We start from the raw sequence: 14,989 nt of genomic DNA, 5'->3' as shown, positions 1-14,989 counted from the left end.
CGTTGTATTTTACACCTGCTCCGGCTTTAGTTCATTAGCGACTTTTCGTCTTCATGACGCACCATACAGCTATGCACGCATATCACGTAAAACAATTGGCGCATATCCACAAAAGCGTCGTGAAAATTAAACATTGAGATGCTATTTTATTCGCTATAAGCAGTCTATACACGGTATTAGCACTTCACTGACTATAACTTGTGATGTAACAAGTATTCTTTATTATAGACCATTGCTATACCGCAGTAGGTTCGACTGCAGTATTGCAATGGTCCATTAATAAAGACTCTTTACAAGTAAAGCCTACTTCAAGTCTTAACAAAATTTTATATTCATGTTATGCATGGTCTTTTTCTTTGAACCTATTTAACAATTACGAAGTAAATAAAGTACTTTCTGCTTTATTTAAAGCAGAAATACGGCAAATACATTTAGTATTTGTTGAAGAAACAATATTTTTATAATACACCAAAAATGCATTTTTATTATTACTGTCTGTATATATTATTTATTATTGCATACAAAATACAAAAGCGCACACACCATTGTATATAAGCCACTGTTTGTTCAGCCTCTACTTAAATTAAACATGCATACTGACACACGACATTGAATTCCAACAAATCATGGTTTTTTAGATCTTTGGAATAAATCAGAAATTAGGTAATTCTTGTACAGTATGTCCGGTGTTTAGTCCAGTCAATCTATGACAAAAAAGGGCGTAACCCAAAACAAATTTCAATAGTTTCCAAACCTTTTTTATTTGATTCTATAAGCATCTGGGAAGATCATTTCCAAAATCTACCAAAATCGGTTCAGTGGAACATACTTTTTAAGGGGTTTTAAGGTCATAGGGGTCAAATTACACATTTTTCTATTTTGAAAACTACTAGGCGTAGCATGTTAATTTTGGTGTCAAACTATTCAGAAGACCCATATTTATATGTACTCTAATGAAACCTTTTTGCCAAAAATTACGGGAAAGCATGTTTTTGACCTTTGACCTATTTTATTGTATATTTTCGTATATTCGTATCTTAGTAACCAGTGGGCGTAGATGAGCGTTATTTGCGTCAAACTACTCAGAAGGTCAATGTTTATATTAGTTCTAATGGAAAAGATTCGTGTAAAATGACTTATTTTGACCTTTGACACATATTCATTATTTTAGAGTTCTCAGTAAATACATTTGTTATATCTCAGTAACCACTAAGCACAACTTCGTCAATTTTGTGTCAAAAGATTCAGAAGACTCATATTTATATTCACTATAATGAAAACGTTTTTTAAAAAATGGATAGAAACTATGTTTTTGACCTTTGACCTATTATTCCAGTATATTTGTTTATATTTACTCTAATGAAAACAAATGCAAATGTACAATATAAACGAAAATCATTATTTTGACCGTTAACATTTTCTAGTCGTGTCATGAATAAATCTCGAGTCTCGAGTATAACATTTTAAATTTGACCAAATAATAAGTGCGGCGATCTGACAGACGTTGGGCTGGAATATCAACTGATCTTGCCACAGAACAGTGTCTTATGCGTACGGTAGCATAAAAACAAGAGGAGGTCTAACAAGAGGGCGAGGATTAACAGAAATTCAACGACTTGTCTGGGTCCTTTCAACTCCAGTCTGCGCCACGATCAATCATTCAATGCAAGAGTTCACTAACATTTCGTATACTACCAGTGAACAACATAAAGAAACAACATATGCCAGAAAGATGAAGGACCTCAGTGATGTACAAGACATATCAAGGTATCTGACACAGCGAAATCCATTCAATACAGACAGTACAAAATCACAGACAAACATTGCAACTGGAGTGACGGCACATATCAATGTAGACTGTGACAATGCCAAGCATGTAGGTCAACAAATTGTGCAATCAATGACAAACCAAAAGGTCGCCGACTACACATTTCTGAAAAAGAGCCAATCCATTACAATGAACTCTAAAAGCGCATTGAAGATAAAAGATGATGTGGTCAATGTAGATCCTTTACTTCTATTTCAACGACTTGTAACTGCCGGCACAAGATGCGATAATGTATCAGATATATTTAGATTGTTTGAATCACCAGATATGATGAGGTCTGCAAATAAAGCTAGTTTAGCTGATAGTTTGTGGTCAACAGCAATCGAGGTTGCTCCAGAACCTCCTGATCAAATTCAGTACGTCTTAGATGGAGGAGCACTACTTCATAAAATTCCATGGACAAGAGGGGCTTCATGGGGTGACATTATGAGAGTATACACTAAATATGTTTCTCACAAATATGGAAAACCCATTGTTGGTTTTGATGGGTACGATAACTCACTAAGTACAAAAGACTGTACACATACAAGGAGAAGTGGTGGTGGTGGTGTAGCTGTACACTTTGACCAATCTATGACCTTACAAACCAAAAAAAGAAGAATTTCTGTCAAACGTTCAAAACAAACAAAGATTCATTAAGATTTTGGGGAAATAGTCTTGAAAAAGAAGGTTGTACTGTTCACCACGCAGAAGCTGACGCTGACTATCTTGTGTCGAAGATGGCTCTGTCCTGTGCAGAACAAATAGGCACAGTTGTCATCGCAGATGATACAGACATCCTAGTCCTCCTTATCCACCATGGTGGTCACACCAAACATAACGTATGGTTCAAGCCAAACCAAAGGAAAGAAACTAAAAAGGTGCAACGATGTTGGAACATTGCGGCAACAAGACTTGACCTTGGCAGCGATGTTTGTAAATATATCCTATTTTGTCACGCGTTCCTTGGATGTGACACGACATCGCGATTTTTTGGTATTGGGAAAATCAAAGCAGTAACTAAAGTAAGAAGTGACTGTTTCTTTTCTGAACAAGCCAAAGTGTTTATGACTTGTAAGGCAAACAGACAGGAGGTAATTGCAGCGGGTAATAACGCCATTTTATCTTTGATGGTAGCAGCGATAATGAAAACCTAGATGAATTGAGGTTTCGTAAATTTCATGAAAAGACTGCATGCAGTACTAAAGCAGTTCATCCACGTTCTTTACCCCCAACGGCATCAGCGGCAAAGTATCATAGTCTAAGGGTGTACCAACAAGTTCAAGTTTGGCTTGGAAATGAAGAAAATGTACCTCCAGATAAATATGGATGGAAGATCAGCCAAGGCAGGATGATACCATATTTGGCGGACAACCCCCCAGCACCACAATCGCTCATACAAATCATAAGATGCAAATGCAAAACAGGCTGCTATAATATGAAATGCAGCTGTAGGAACAATGGATTAGATTGCTCCATGGCATGTAGTGAGTGTCGAGGTGTATGCGCAAACATTTCACTAGATAATAATGAAGATACCGATTCTGAAGATTCAACAATGGGTTTGCAAAATCAGACGATTGGTAAATATTCTCAACCAGGCCTATTTGGATATTTTTCTGTTTTGTGTGTTTTTAGAGTAAATATAAACAGAATAATGAATAGTTAAATGTTATCTTGGGTGCAGATCTATGAAGAACTATAACACCAATATATTGCCCCAATTACTAAACGTTTTCCTGATAGATATCAAAGGTCAAAATAATTACTTTCGCATTGACTATATACACAGACATTTTTTATTAGAGTGGATATCCTTCTGAGTTGTTTGACACAAAAAATGCGCATCTAAACCCATAGTTCACAAAGATACAAATATATAAATATAATAGTTGAAAGCTTCCGGTCATTTTCTGTAAAAATAGTTTCATTAGAGTAAATAAATATGGTTCTTCTGAATTGTTTAACACAAAAGTTACGCTTATTGGTCACCGAGATACAAAAAATATATTTAGTGAGATATGAAATAAAGAATATATGTTAACGGTCAAAACGATGACTTCCGGTCATACCACACAACACTTTTTCATTAGAGTGAATATAAACATAGACCTTTTGAATATTTTAACACAAAAAATGCTCATCTACGCCCATTGGTTACAAAGATATGAATATACCAATATAATAGGTCAAAGGTCAAAAGAGTAGTTTCCGGTCATTTTTTTGTAAAAAGTTTTATTAGAGTGAATATAAATAAGGGTCTTCTGAATTGATTAACACAAAAATTACGAAGTTACGCCTATTGGTCACCGAGATACAAAAAATTTAATTAGTGAAATAATATAAAATAATGAATATATGTCAAAGGTCAAAATGATGTCGTCTAGTCATAATACACAAAACGTTTTCATTAGAGTGAATATAAAAATAGACCTGGGTATTTTGACACCAAAAACGCTTGTTTACGCCCAGTGGTTACCGAGATATGAATATGCCAAAATAATAGGTCAAAGGTCAAAAACATGGATTCCGGTCATTTTTTATAAAAAACTTTCATTAGAGTGAATATAAATATGGGTCTTCTGAATTGTTTGACACCAAAATTACCAAGTTCGGCCAAGCGGTTACTGAGATATACAAATATATAATTTGACCCTCATGACCTCTTGACCCCTTAAAAAAGTATGTTCCACTGAACCGATTTTGGTAGATTTTGGAAATGTTCCTTCCGGGAACATATAGAATCAAATAAAAAAGGTTCGGAAACTATTGCAATTTGTTTTGGGTCTATCGGTAGATTGACTGGACTAGTTTCTGAGATTCCAGAAAAAGTTTACTATTGTGTAAATTACCAATTTGGTCAATGTGAAAGGGTTTAAATGATACAAGAATTTAGTTGAAATGGACATTGATACTATTGTAACATTTTTTCTTAAGCTCTGTCTACACTATCAAACTAGTCTGACAAAAAAAGTGTGATGTGCCCAAATATGGTAGTGATATGCCTAAAAATGGTAGTGATATGACATCATGTGCATATATGGGCACATCAAATTTGTTTTGTTACATAATTATTATTGCATAATTTGCTAAATTTTACAAACATGATAAATAAACATTCTATCCTATATTTTACATTGCCAAGTCCAAATCAAAGTTGCTTGAACTCAAAATTAAATATTTTTTAAAGCATGTAATGAAACCAAAACCATTCAACAAAGTTGGGATAAATGCTCACTTGCACTTTCACAATCATCTAATAATGGTATGGTGTTCAATACACTTACTTACACTTAATTACTTTGTAATGGATTTTAATACAAAATATTATTTTAGTACAGTATGGATATACTGTATTTGCCTGATTGTTTTTTTTCTTATAAATGATAAGTTTGTAAATTGTGAAGTTGTATTTTTAAACCCAAAAGTACTTGGTACTTGTAAGTACATATTTTAATTCTTTAGTATAAAAAAAATATTGCAATCTAACTGCATATTGCTTAATAAAAAAAGATGAACACAAAAGGTAAACTAAAATACATTATGTGATTTATTTAGTGTTCGTTCAGGCTTCAAACAAAGAAATGATTATGATACAGCCTTGATTATAGTGTGAATGACATTTAACTATTGCAAGTGGTTATTACACATTGTTTGTACCAATAATTCTTAAACACTTATAAAACATTTTTATGTTCTACTAAATCTACTAACATATAATAAATCAGGAAAGGTTAAACATAAAAAATACATGTAAACTAGTTTTAAATGTTTTTCACATCACACACAATACTGGGAGGGAATTTTTTGGTGTGTCACAGTAAAACTCATTTGAGACATCCCTGTCCAGGGGACATATTGCAGGTTTCCTGTGATCATGACCTATTAATTGGTTGGATATTAAAAAAAGAAAAAAAAATATCTGGTGTTATAAAGTTCTTGTAAGTGAATGATGGTTTAATGGTGCCAATTTGAATAGTGAACACTGAAATGAGATTAATTAAATGTTTTATTTGTACTTTTTTTTCTGTATACAGATTCACCAATGCTTTTTTTCTTTCTGTATTTTACGTTTTGTGAGTTCTCTAAAAATCCAGATGGTTACAATGTCAGCTGCAATGAGAGCTAGCATGTATCCGAATATATCAAACAGCGTGGGTTGATGAAAATTTGAGTAAACCTCCCTCCTAGATTTAAAATCAAGAAATAATGCATCCATAAGACAAGATGTCGAGCCAGCAACAAACACATGAAATAACTGATGACTATGCCCTAAGATATCAAATTTCCCTGGTATCAATTTCTGAGGATACGGCACAGAAAAGAAAAATGAAGCAATGATAAAGAGACATATCTGAGCAACATGAAGACTATCAGCCTCATTAAATGACCGATGTATTAGCCCGTAGGGTAAGCGATGTACAAGGAAGGGGGAAACAGCTGTCAGGTATCCAGACGCAGCAGGTAACATCTGCCATACTTTACGCATTGGTGGGTATGGACGTTCGTAACGATATTTAGCATAAGTACAACATGCACATAGTAAGTATGCAAAGGTCCAATTAAGTGGCATGTAAACATTTTTTAAGTAACTTAAAAACTCAGGATCTGAAGTAAGATAAAAATAACCTATACCTCCACCAAGCCCATATATACTTATACCCATGTAATCAAAATAAAAACTCACATAATGCATTAAATATGAGTGAGAGTGAAGCAGATGTGCTAACATACTCAAGAACAGATACACAAAGCTAGCAAAACAAAACAAACAAAATATTTGAGCAAATTGGTCTGTAATGTCAAGGTGTTGACAGTAATGTATGGACTTGCAAAGGATAAAAATACACCCTATGCCATGTGTCCATACATTTAATGTCTCGTTATGAAACTGAAACAGGCTTTTAAAATAGTAGAGTAGGGGTTGGTCAGGGCGACGGTAGCCAAACTGGATGTACGGTTCACGAAATATTTTAGGAACTTGTTGCACTGTTTGAAGATCTTCTTTGTGCTTTAACCAATCTGATAATGACGTGTCTATAAACCACATTTTGTTTCTTGGTAGGTGTACTGTAGAATGCTGCTGTAAACTGGCTGTCTATGTAGAAAGGCGAATCTGAAAATTAGAGTACAATAAGTAAGTCAACATTTATTTCTTACTAGTGAAAGGTGATGAAATGTGTCATAATGGGATAATTTCCTGATATCCGTGTAGAGGTGTTACTTCAAACTGCACTCTAACTTTATTTAGTCGATAGGATACAACCATATCATGTGGTGCATCTCAATGGTAAAACTCTATAATATAACCTGTGTTCTACTGGAGTTAAACAATGACTTCTAGTTTGTATTGTATATTATATGCCTATGACATCGCCACAAAGTGAGTGGATTGGTCAATACAAATTTTCACTTATAATAACACAAAAAATAATGCATTGGCGAACCTATTTTAACCTATTTACTTTACCTTTTATTGGGTTTTATGGTCGGTCCTGTATGTGCCTGCATCACCGCAATCTTAAAATTGGATACCTTTTCAGCCAGTCTTCCATATAAGGCCTACAAAAAAACAAAACAAAAAAGTTTTTAACCCATTCTCACAAAATCTGGAGAGGATTAAAGAATCAAACACTCGTATATTCTCGTATTTTAATACCTGGGCAAAGCCGGAATACCAGGGCACTTCTGTCACCCCCTCGTATCACAGTACCTGTGTAACCATGTTTTTGGTGCCAAGTTAGGAGTGTCCGTATTCATATACACGCGGCCCTGGATAAGTTTAGTGCAGTGTGTAGTCAAGCTAGTAGTACTGTCACTTCGCCCTATAGTCCATGGGATTTAGACTTTTAACTCACACAAATTGCAAGAAAAGGTTTTTTTGATGAAATGTGTTCTTTAGACCATACTGAACACATTTATCAACGTTAGGACATTTTTCGACAACAGGAAGTAGCCTAATTTGCATAATTAAAAATGGCCGCCATTTTTAATAACGTACTCTGTATCTTGGAAACCGCTAGTCACAGATACTTAATTATGGTGTCAAAATCATTAGAACATATGTTTTTATATTCACTTTAATGACAAAGTTTGTCCAAAAATGAATGGAAGTGCTATTTCTAACATTATTGACCTTTGACCTTGATTTATCATATCTCAGCAACCACTAATCGGAGATATACAAATTAGGGCTTAAATTGTTCATAAACTACACATTTATATCCAGTCTAATGGCATGTTTTTGCAAAAAATGGCGGATTCTAACATTATTGACCTTTGACCTTGATTTATCATATCTTAGCAACCACTAATCTGAGAGACACACAATATGGCTCAAACTGTTTAGAAACTACATATTTATATTTAGTCTAATGGCATGTTTTTGCAAAAAATGGCCGATTCTAACATTATTGACCTTTGAACTTTGCACTACATAAAATCGCATAACTTTGAAAATATTGTAGATATGAAATTATTTTTAGTGTCAAATTATTCAGAACATACATGTTTCTATAGAGTCCAATGACACATTATGTCCAATAATGACCTATTGTATGGTTATTAACATTTGAACTATATTTGAAAAGGATTTTTAAACCCGGAATCTTCTTCATGTAGGCATTCATTAGAACATGTGATTTGGCACTACTTGTTTAGAATATGGTGGTAATTTAAAGTGCATGTAACCAGTTGATTTAAATTAAATTTAAAAACTGAAATATTCACTTAAAAAAAAAAATATTAGACTATGTATACATACATTATAGGTTTGGATTATTAATAAATTTTTAATTAGGTCTTACATCTTACTCAGGAGAAAGTTGGTGTTGACACTATTAACAGAGCCAACAAAAATGTAGTTTTTTTATAATATATTGTTACATTGTACATACTTTAAATAGGCCATGCCATTTTGCAGGTTTATTAACGTTTTTTTCAAGTTAGTAATTTATATTTTGATCAAATTAAATTGCCATTAAATGGCATATTCAAAAAACAAATTTCTAAAGATTATTTAGTTTATATTTTGCTAAGGATAGCATCACTCTTGAGGGCATTAGGTTGAAACATAGTCTTATTAAGAAGGCATTTTCTACTAATAGACGCATTGTTGACAACTGGAATTTTAAAAGATCGATATTAATGCAACATATTTAGTTTAGTTTAATTAATTGGCTATCGAGACTCATAATTAGGCTGACCACCACTTGCAATATTTTCGCCGTATACAGTAAAAACCTCAGTTTCTTATGGAATTTATTTATTTATTTCAATAACCATATACAGTACGACTACTAGTCGTGTATAGTTTTTAACCTTTTATTACTTGTTTTTGTACTTTTTTTACGTGAATGTATTGTGTATGTACCATGTTTCTATGTGGTTTAATTTTTACCATTTTTTAATCATCAATTTTAATGCTTTTAATATAAATATATTGTAATTCAGCTTCAGCTGCGAAAACGATAAGAAATAAAATAAACAAACGTGTAAACTTGTAGGCAGTTTATGGATGAATGCAATAGTTTATGCTTATAAATTTAGTGTACCATGGCCTACTTTAAACTAAACATAATAAGTCAACATTGCAACTCTTACATTTTAGAGTGCCAAATCACATGTTCTAATGGATGTCCACATGAAGAAGATTCCGGGTTTAAAGGCTTTTCAAATATAGTTCAAATGTTAATAACCATACAATAGGCCATTATTGGACATAATGTGTCATTGGACTCTATAGAAACATGTATGTTCTGAATAATTTGACACTAAAAATAATTTCATATGTACAATATTTTCAAAGTTATGCGATTTTATGTAGTGCAAAGTTCAAAGGTCAATAATGTTAGAATCGGCCATTTTTTGCAAAAACATGCCATTAGACTAAATATAAATATGTAGTTTCTAAACAGTTTGAGCCATATTGTGTGTCTCTCAGATTAGTGGTTGCTAAGATATGATAAATCAAGGTCAAAGGTCAATAATGTTAGAATCCGCCATTTTTTGCAAAAACATGCCATTAGACTGGATATAAATGTGTAGTTTCTGAACAATTTAAGCCCTAATTTGTATATCTCCGATTAGTGGTTGCTGAGATATGAGAATTCAAGGTCAAAGGTCAATAATGTTAGAAATAGCACTTCCATTCATTTTTGGACAAACTTTTTCAATAAAGTGAATATAAAAACATATATTCTAACGATTTTGACACCATAATTAAGTATCTGTGACTAGCGGTTTTCAAGATACAGAGTACGTTTTCAAAAATGGCGGCCATTTTTAATTATGCAAATTAGGCTACTTCCCGTTGTCGAAAAATGTCCTAACGTTGATAAATATGTTCAGTAGGGTCTAAAGAACACATTTCATCAAAAAAACCTTTTCTTGCAATTTGTGTGAGAAAAGGGTCATTTTTTAGCTAAATCCCATGGACTACTACTTTAGCGAAGTAATCCTAACACTACCGCAACTAGATCGTGTTAACAACATGCCAAGAGACCAAAGAGGGTCCTTTCTAGGACCAGCTTTGACTGTCATCTTTGCAAATGTGGAAGGCATATCATCAGCCAAACAAGAAATCTTAGCAGAACTTTGCAGCAAACTGTGATGTACTCTGCTTACAGGAGACTTATAGAGCGAGCGACAACAACCGCCCAAACATACCTGGAATGGTACTTGTTACCAAAAGACCACATCGCCAGTATGGAAGTGCCATCTTTGTCCGAGCAAGTTGTGTTATTGAAGCCACATTAGTTTCAGAAGATGATAATATCGAGGTAATATCATCTGTCTACAAACTACCGGTTTCCGCACCCTTTCCCACTGGCACACAGTAAACCGCACATCATTATTGGCAACTTCAACAGTCATAGCACCTAGTGGGGCTACAGAGAAACCAACAAAGATGGGGAGGCAGTGGAATAATAGATGGACAATAATCAACTCTGTCTAATTCATGACCCAAAGCTTCCTTCATCATTTCAAAGCACTGGAGACGCGGCTATAACCCTGACCTACTCACTGCTACCAACCTCATTGCAGGCTAGTGAAGAAGACAACGAGAAAACACATCCCACGGGGCTGCAGAGCTGAATATATCCCTGGAATGACCAAGGAAAGTTCTGAGCTCTACGAAAAGTACACCATCTTGTTTTAAGTAAATCCCTTCTCCGAGGAAACAAACAGAAGTAGACAAGAGAGTAATAGACAGCATCTCTGAGGAGCTCCGCAAGACCTGGCACACCCTGATAGAGTCAACCGACATGACAACAAACAGTAAAAAGAAAGAAAGCTTCGTGGCGACCCAAAAACACCACCTCAACAGCCAAAAGTAACTGCTAACCAAGTTGCCAATCAACTGCTACTGAAAATGTGGAAAGGTGAAACAGAAGACCAAACTCACCAGATCAAAGCACAGTGAGGATTCTGGGCATACCCGCCCCCTGTCCATGGAAGAACTGGAAAAGGGCATATCTTCAATGAAGCCAGAAAAAACAGCAATTGGTCTGGATAACATCTCAACAGAGCGGATAACATCTCAACAGAGCAGATAGCACACTTTGGGTCTGCTGTAAAGGCTGCTGGAGCTGTACAGCCATTGCTTAGCTACTAACAAACGATGAATTCATCCTTGGGTTGGCATGGATGCATCAGATCACACCAATTGTGAATTGTTGCATGTGCAAGCTGGTAAGGAATGAGTAACGCTAACATCTACTGAACAACAGAACTACTGAATAAGTAAGGAATTGCTGGCCATTATTAGGAATTACTGGCCACTAACTGCTGGGAAAGCCTTTCCATGTAAGAACCGACCACAGTGTCAGTCTGACTTTGCTTTTTAGTTGTGGTACACAAGGGCAGCTGACCCATTGGATGGAAGAGCTCAGCCAATACACTATGGTGGACAAACATCAAAGGGATAAAGTTAAATGCAAACGCTGACTTACTGTCTCGTCTGGGGTTAAGAATACTGGACAACCTGCCCTGTGAAGTGGCACAGGCATGTGAAATGGACAAGGGCATGAAGTTATTTTGGTTGAATTGAGACAGCCTTCACCTGTCCAATGATGGCATTCTATTCCTAAAGCACAAGCGCCTCCTGGAGCTACTTCACGACCTCCCTTTGGCTGGATACAAGAGGGTCTCATCTGGAGTTCTACTAGTATGGTATGTCCAGGGATATATCTAAAGAGGTATGTATTAACCTGTGACGTTTGTAACCATGATAAGAAAACTGATCACAAAGGTTGTTACCCCTAAAACGAGTTTCATGCAGGTTCACAAATGAAATGGGTACATAACTCGTTGGGCCTTTATCTTTGGTAAATTTACCATGGTTAAGTTTAAATTTGTTTATTGGAAATATGTTTTTTGATCAATTCACCAAAAGCTAGCCCACTTGCTTGTCAGACAACAAATTCAGTTCTTTGGTAACTTCACTCTGATCAAGGGAGACATTTTAACAGATCTACAGTACAAGATCGACCAGCAGCCAATGGCAAAAAGCCTGACACTAATAGATGCTGTAAGATGCTTTGTAGGCAGGCAGCAGGACTGGGACTTGTACTGCAGCTTATTGGAGCCCTTCAGGCATTGGTTAATTGCTAAACAGGGAACACCCTCAACTCCCTCAAACGAGAAATCAATCTTCCAGCTGGCCTCATGTTTGCAGCCAGTAACACTCCTAACGAGCAACCACCTGAAAGCTACATGACCACCCTTATCTTTCAATTTGAGAAGCACATGCTACTCTTGGGGAGACACAGCAACACATGAAAAGGTACTAAAACTCATGGGGATAAGGTATGTGCTAGTTAATAGCCAGCAGTAGGGCAAGTGCAAAAACCTCTTTCCCTGATTTTCTCTTTCCCAAAATGTGCAAAATTCAGAGACTGAGGTACGTTCAACCTGAAAAGATTATACATTATTATTGTTTCATTTTTACCTCCGTATGCCAATTCGACCAATATCTGGCTGAGGTAGCAAAAGGTAGATGGGGAATCATCATAACCTGCGGCCATAGAGGTAGAATCTTGTTTCTGGGTTGCACAAAACCTTTTGTGCATGAGGCATTTCCAATATCTGGAAAACAACAGGGAGTTTAATTGGAAGACCAGAGGCCACCATGGCAAAATTATCTCCTATCTAAATGAGGATGAAGGGGGCATCAGCCAAAAGGATATGATGCATGAATGAACTCCAGGCAGCAATATAGAAGGTGATCAAGTTTATGATTTATGTCGCTAAACCACATGGACCTCAAGAGAATAGGCAAGGTGGCCAAAGAGGCCAAGAATTCCCTCATCCAATCACCTGGCACCCAGCCTAGGACTGCAGTGCAGACCCTGTCAGCTGGCTATCGCTCAAATCCAAGAGGAGACATCTGTCTCCACCATCAAGGCGAGGAGAGAAGAAAATTGTGTAAACTCATCAAGAGCTTTTGACCCGCATTTCCATCCTGATGGTTACAACACTCAGCTATATACTACAAGACGAACCTGCTGGCTCAAGGATCAAGCCAGTAGAACTCGTTGTTGGTGTCACCATTTTTTTGCAATCTTCTTTCCCATCTTTTGGTAGATGAACTTCAGTGAAATGGGTTAGAGGCAAAAGTTAAAAAAAAAGTCCTTGATGCGCTCTAGCATCACCCAGGTGCTCGGGGAGATTGGCTTGGACTAATCTGTCCCACTAGTTTCGGCATAAAGTAGTAGTAGTAGATAAGGCTAGTAGGCCTAGAGTAGGCCTAGGCCTAGAGTCTAAAGACATTCTCAATACTAGAGGTGCATTATTGAGAATGTCTCTAGAGTCTAAAGACATTCTCAATAGAGGTGCAAAAGTGCATCAATATTATTATATTATCAACTTACACAGAATAATAGTATAGAAAGTAATGTTTCTAAAAAAAGTGAAGCCGGTAAGAGCACATAACGTACCGGCGGAGGTTTTTGTTTGTTGCTGCTCTCTCTCCCAATTGCGGTTTGCTGCAGCACGTCGCTGAGAGTGAGGCATACATATATTGTATTTGTCTTGAGGTATTGCCTGTTAAAGAATAGCACGGGCTATTCCATTTTACTGTGGGTAATTGCAGTCAAATTTATAATAAATATTGAAAAACTGCAGGTATATACAAACGATTTCCTGATTGCTGCCCTCTATATATTTTATTCCGTGGATTTTTAACTGTATTCAAAGATACTATTTGCTGTATATTGTAGAAACCTACTGTAAAGTTTGTTTTTTTTCTCTCTCGTGTTTTCTTTCACATTTCTACTTTTACGGTGTATTTTTGTAGTATGATTTAAGGTTTTATTTCAATTGCCGTACGTATACAAGAAATAACACGAGGTCAAAATATGGAGATATAAATTCGAAATGATCAAGGCAATTTTCCATCGACGGTATTAAAAAGAAAATACCCGGCACGGGTCATACTATACTGGATAATTTTTTTAAAGCATAACATGGCACAGGCGTACATGCATAGGCTTTAAATTTCATATAAATATTATTTTGATGATTTGCATCTCTAAGTATGATTATTAAGAAAATCGGTTTTAATTCAATTTAAGTTTCATCTTACTCAATGACAGATTCATCTTTTTAACATGCTCTTTTTACTGCAAAGTCCCAAGTTAAATATGCAATTTTTGTTATTTTTAGAGCGAGTTTGTTTTGTTGTACTTATTTTAATACATACAATTAAATACTTAAAAGTATTTAATTGTTGTTTAAACAACCAATTTAACGATGACCACCATACTTACCAACCTGCGTGATCGGACACATACGTATTTACAGGCCCCACCCCCTCGTGGCGACTTGCGATGGAAACAAATTTAGTTCACTGGCACTCCTATGGCCGGAAATATTACTCTCGCACGTAAAATTCATGATGAATGGCACCTCTTGTATTCCGGTACGGTAAACGAAGCAAATATTATTAGATTGTATATTACTCTTTTTTTGTTAATCTATAATTCAACGTTTTTCATGCGGATTCATGAATTTATTTTATTAAAAAACATTTTTTGGAGGGTAAAAATTGAACTGATCCACCAACCAATAGCAAGAAAATTGGGTTTCCTTTTATAAACGCACACAAAATCATGTCATGTGTAATTGCGATCATGACAAACGCCACATGGTTATAGGCCCATCCTCGTCACGGCGAGCGAC

At 35.6% G+C, this 14,989-nt stretch overlaps 1 protein-coding gene across 3 annotated transcripts; it reads right to left on the bottom strand.

Moving 5' to 3' along the window:
* Positions 1-4,623: 4,623 nt before the first annotated feature.
* LOC140052086 (membrane progestin receptor beta-like) lies at positions 4,624-14,141 on the bottom strand. 3 transcript variants are annotated; one of them, XM_072097480.1, is made up of 3 exons: positions 13,681-14,141; positions 7,278-7,369; positions 4,624-6,923 (listed from the first exon to the last, which is right to left on the bottom strand). In XM_072097480.1, the coding sequence occupies exon 3, from the start codon at positions 6,855-6,857 to the stop codon at positions 5,847-5,849; it is 1,011 nt and encodes a 336-aa protein (XP_071953581.1). In that variant the 5' UTR covers positions 6,858-6,923; positions 7,278-7,369; positions 13,681-14,141; the 3' UTR covers positions 4,624-5,846. The 3 variants fall into 3 exon arrangements, with proteins under 3 accessions (XP_071953581.1, XP_071953580.1, XP_071953583.1); XM_072097479.1 differs by having other exon boundaries at positions 13,747-13,776; XM_072097482.1 differs by lacking the exon at positions 13,681-14,141 and adding an exon at positions 10,475-10,493.
* Between the last annotated feature and the right edge of the window lie 848 nt (positions 14,142-14,989).

Source organism: Antedon mediterranea, chromosome 6, assembly GCF_964355755.1.
Source record: "Antedon mediterranea chromosome 6, ecAntMedi1.1, whole genome shotgun sequence".
Lineage (NCBI taxonomy): Eukaryota > Metazoa > Echinodermata > Crinoidea > Comatulida > Antedonidae > Antedon > Antedon mediterranea.
This window is presented reverse-complemented; position numbering and strand designations above follow the sequence as displayed.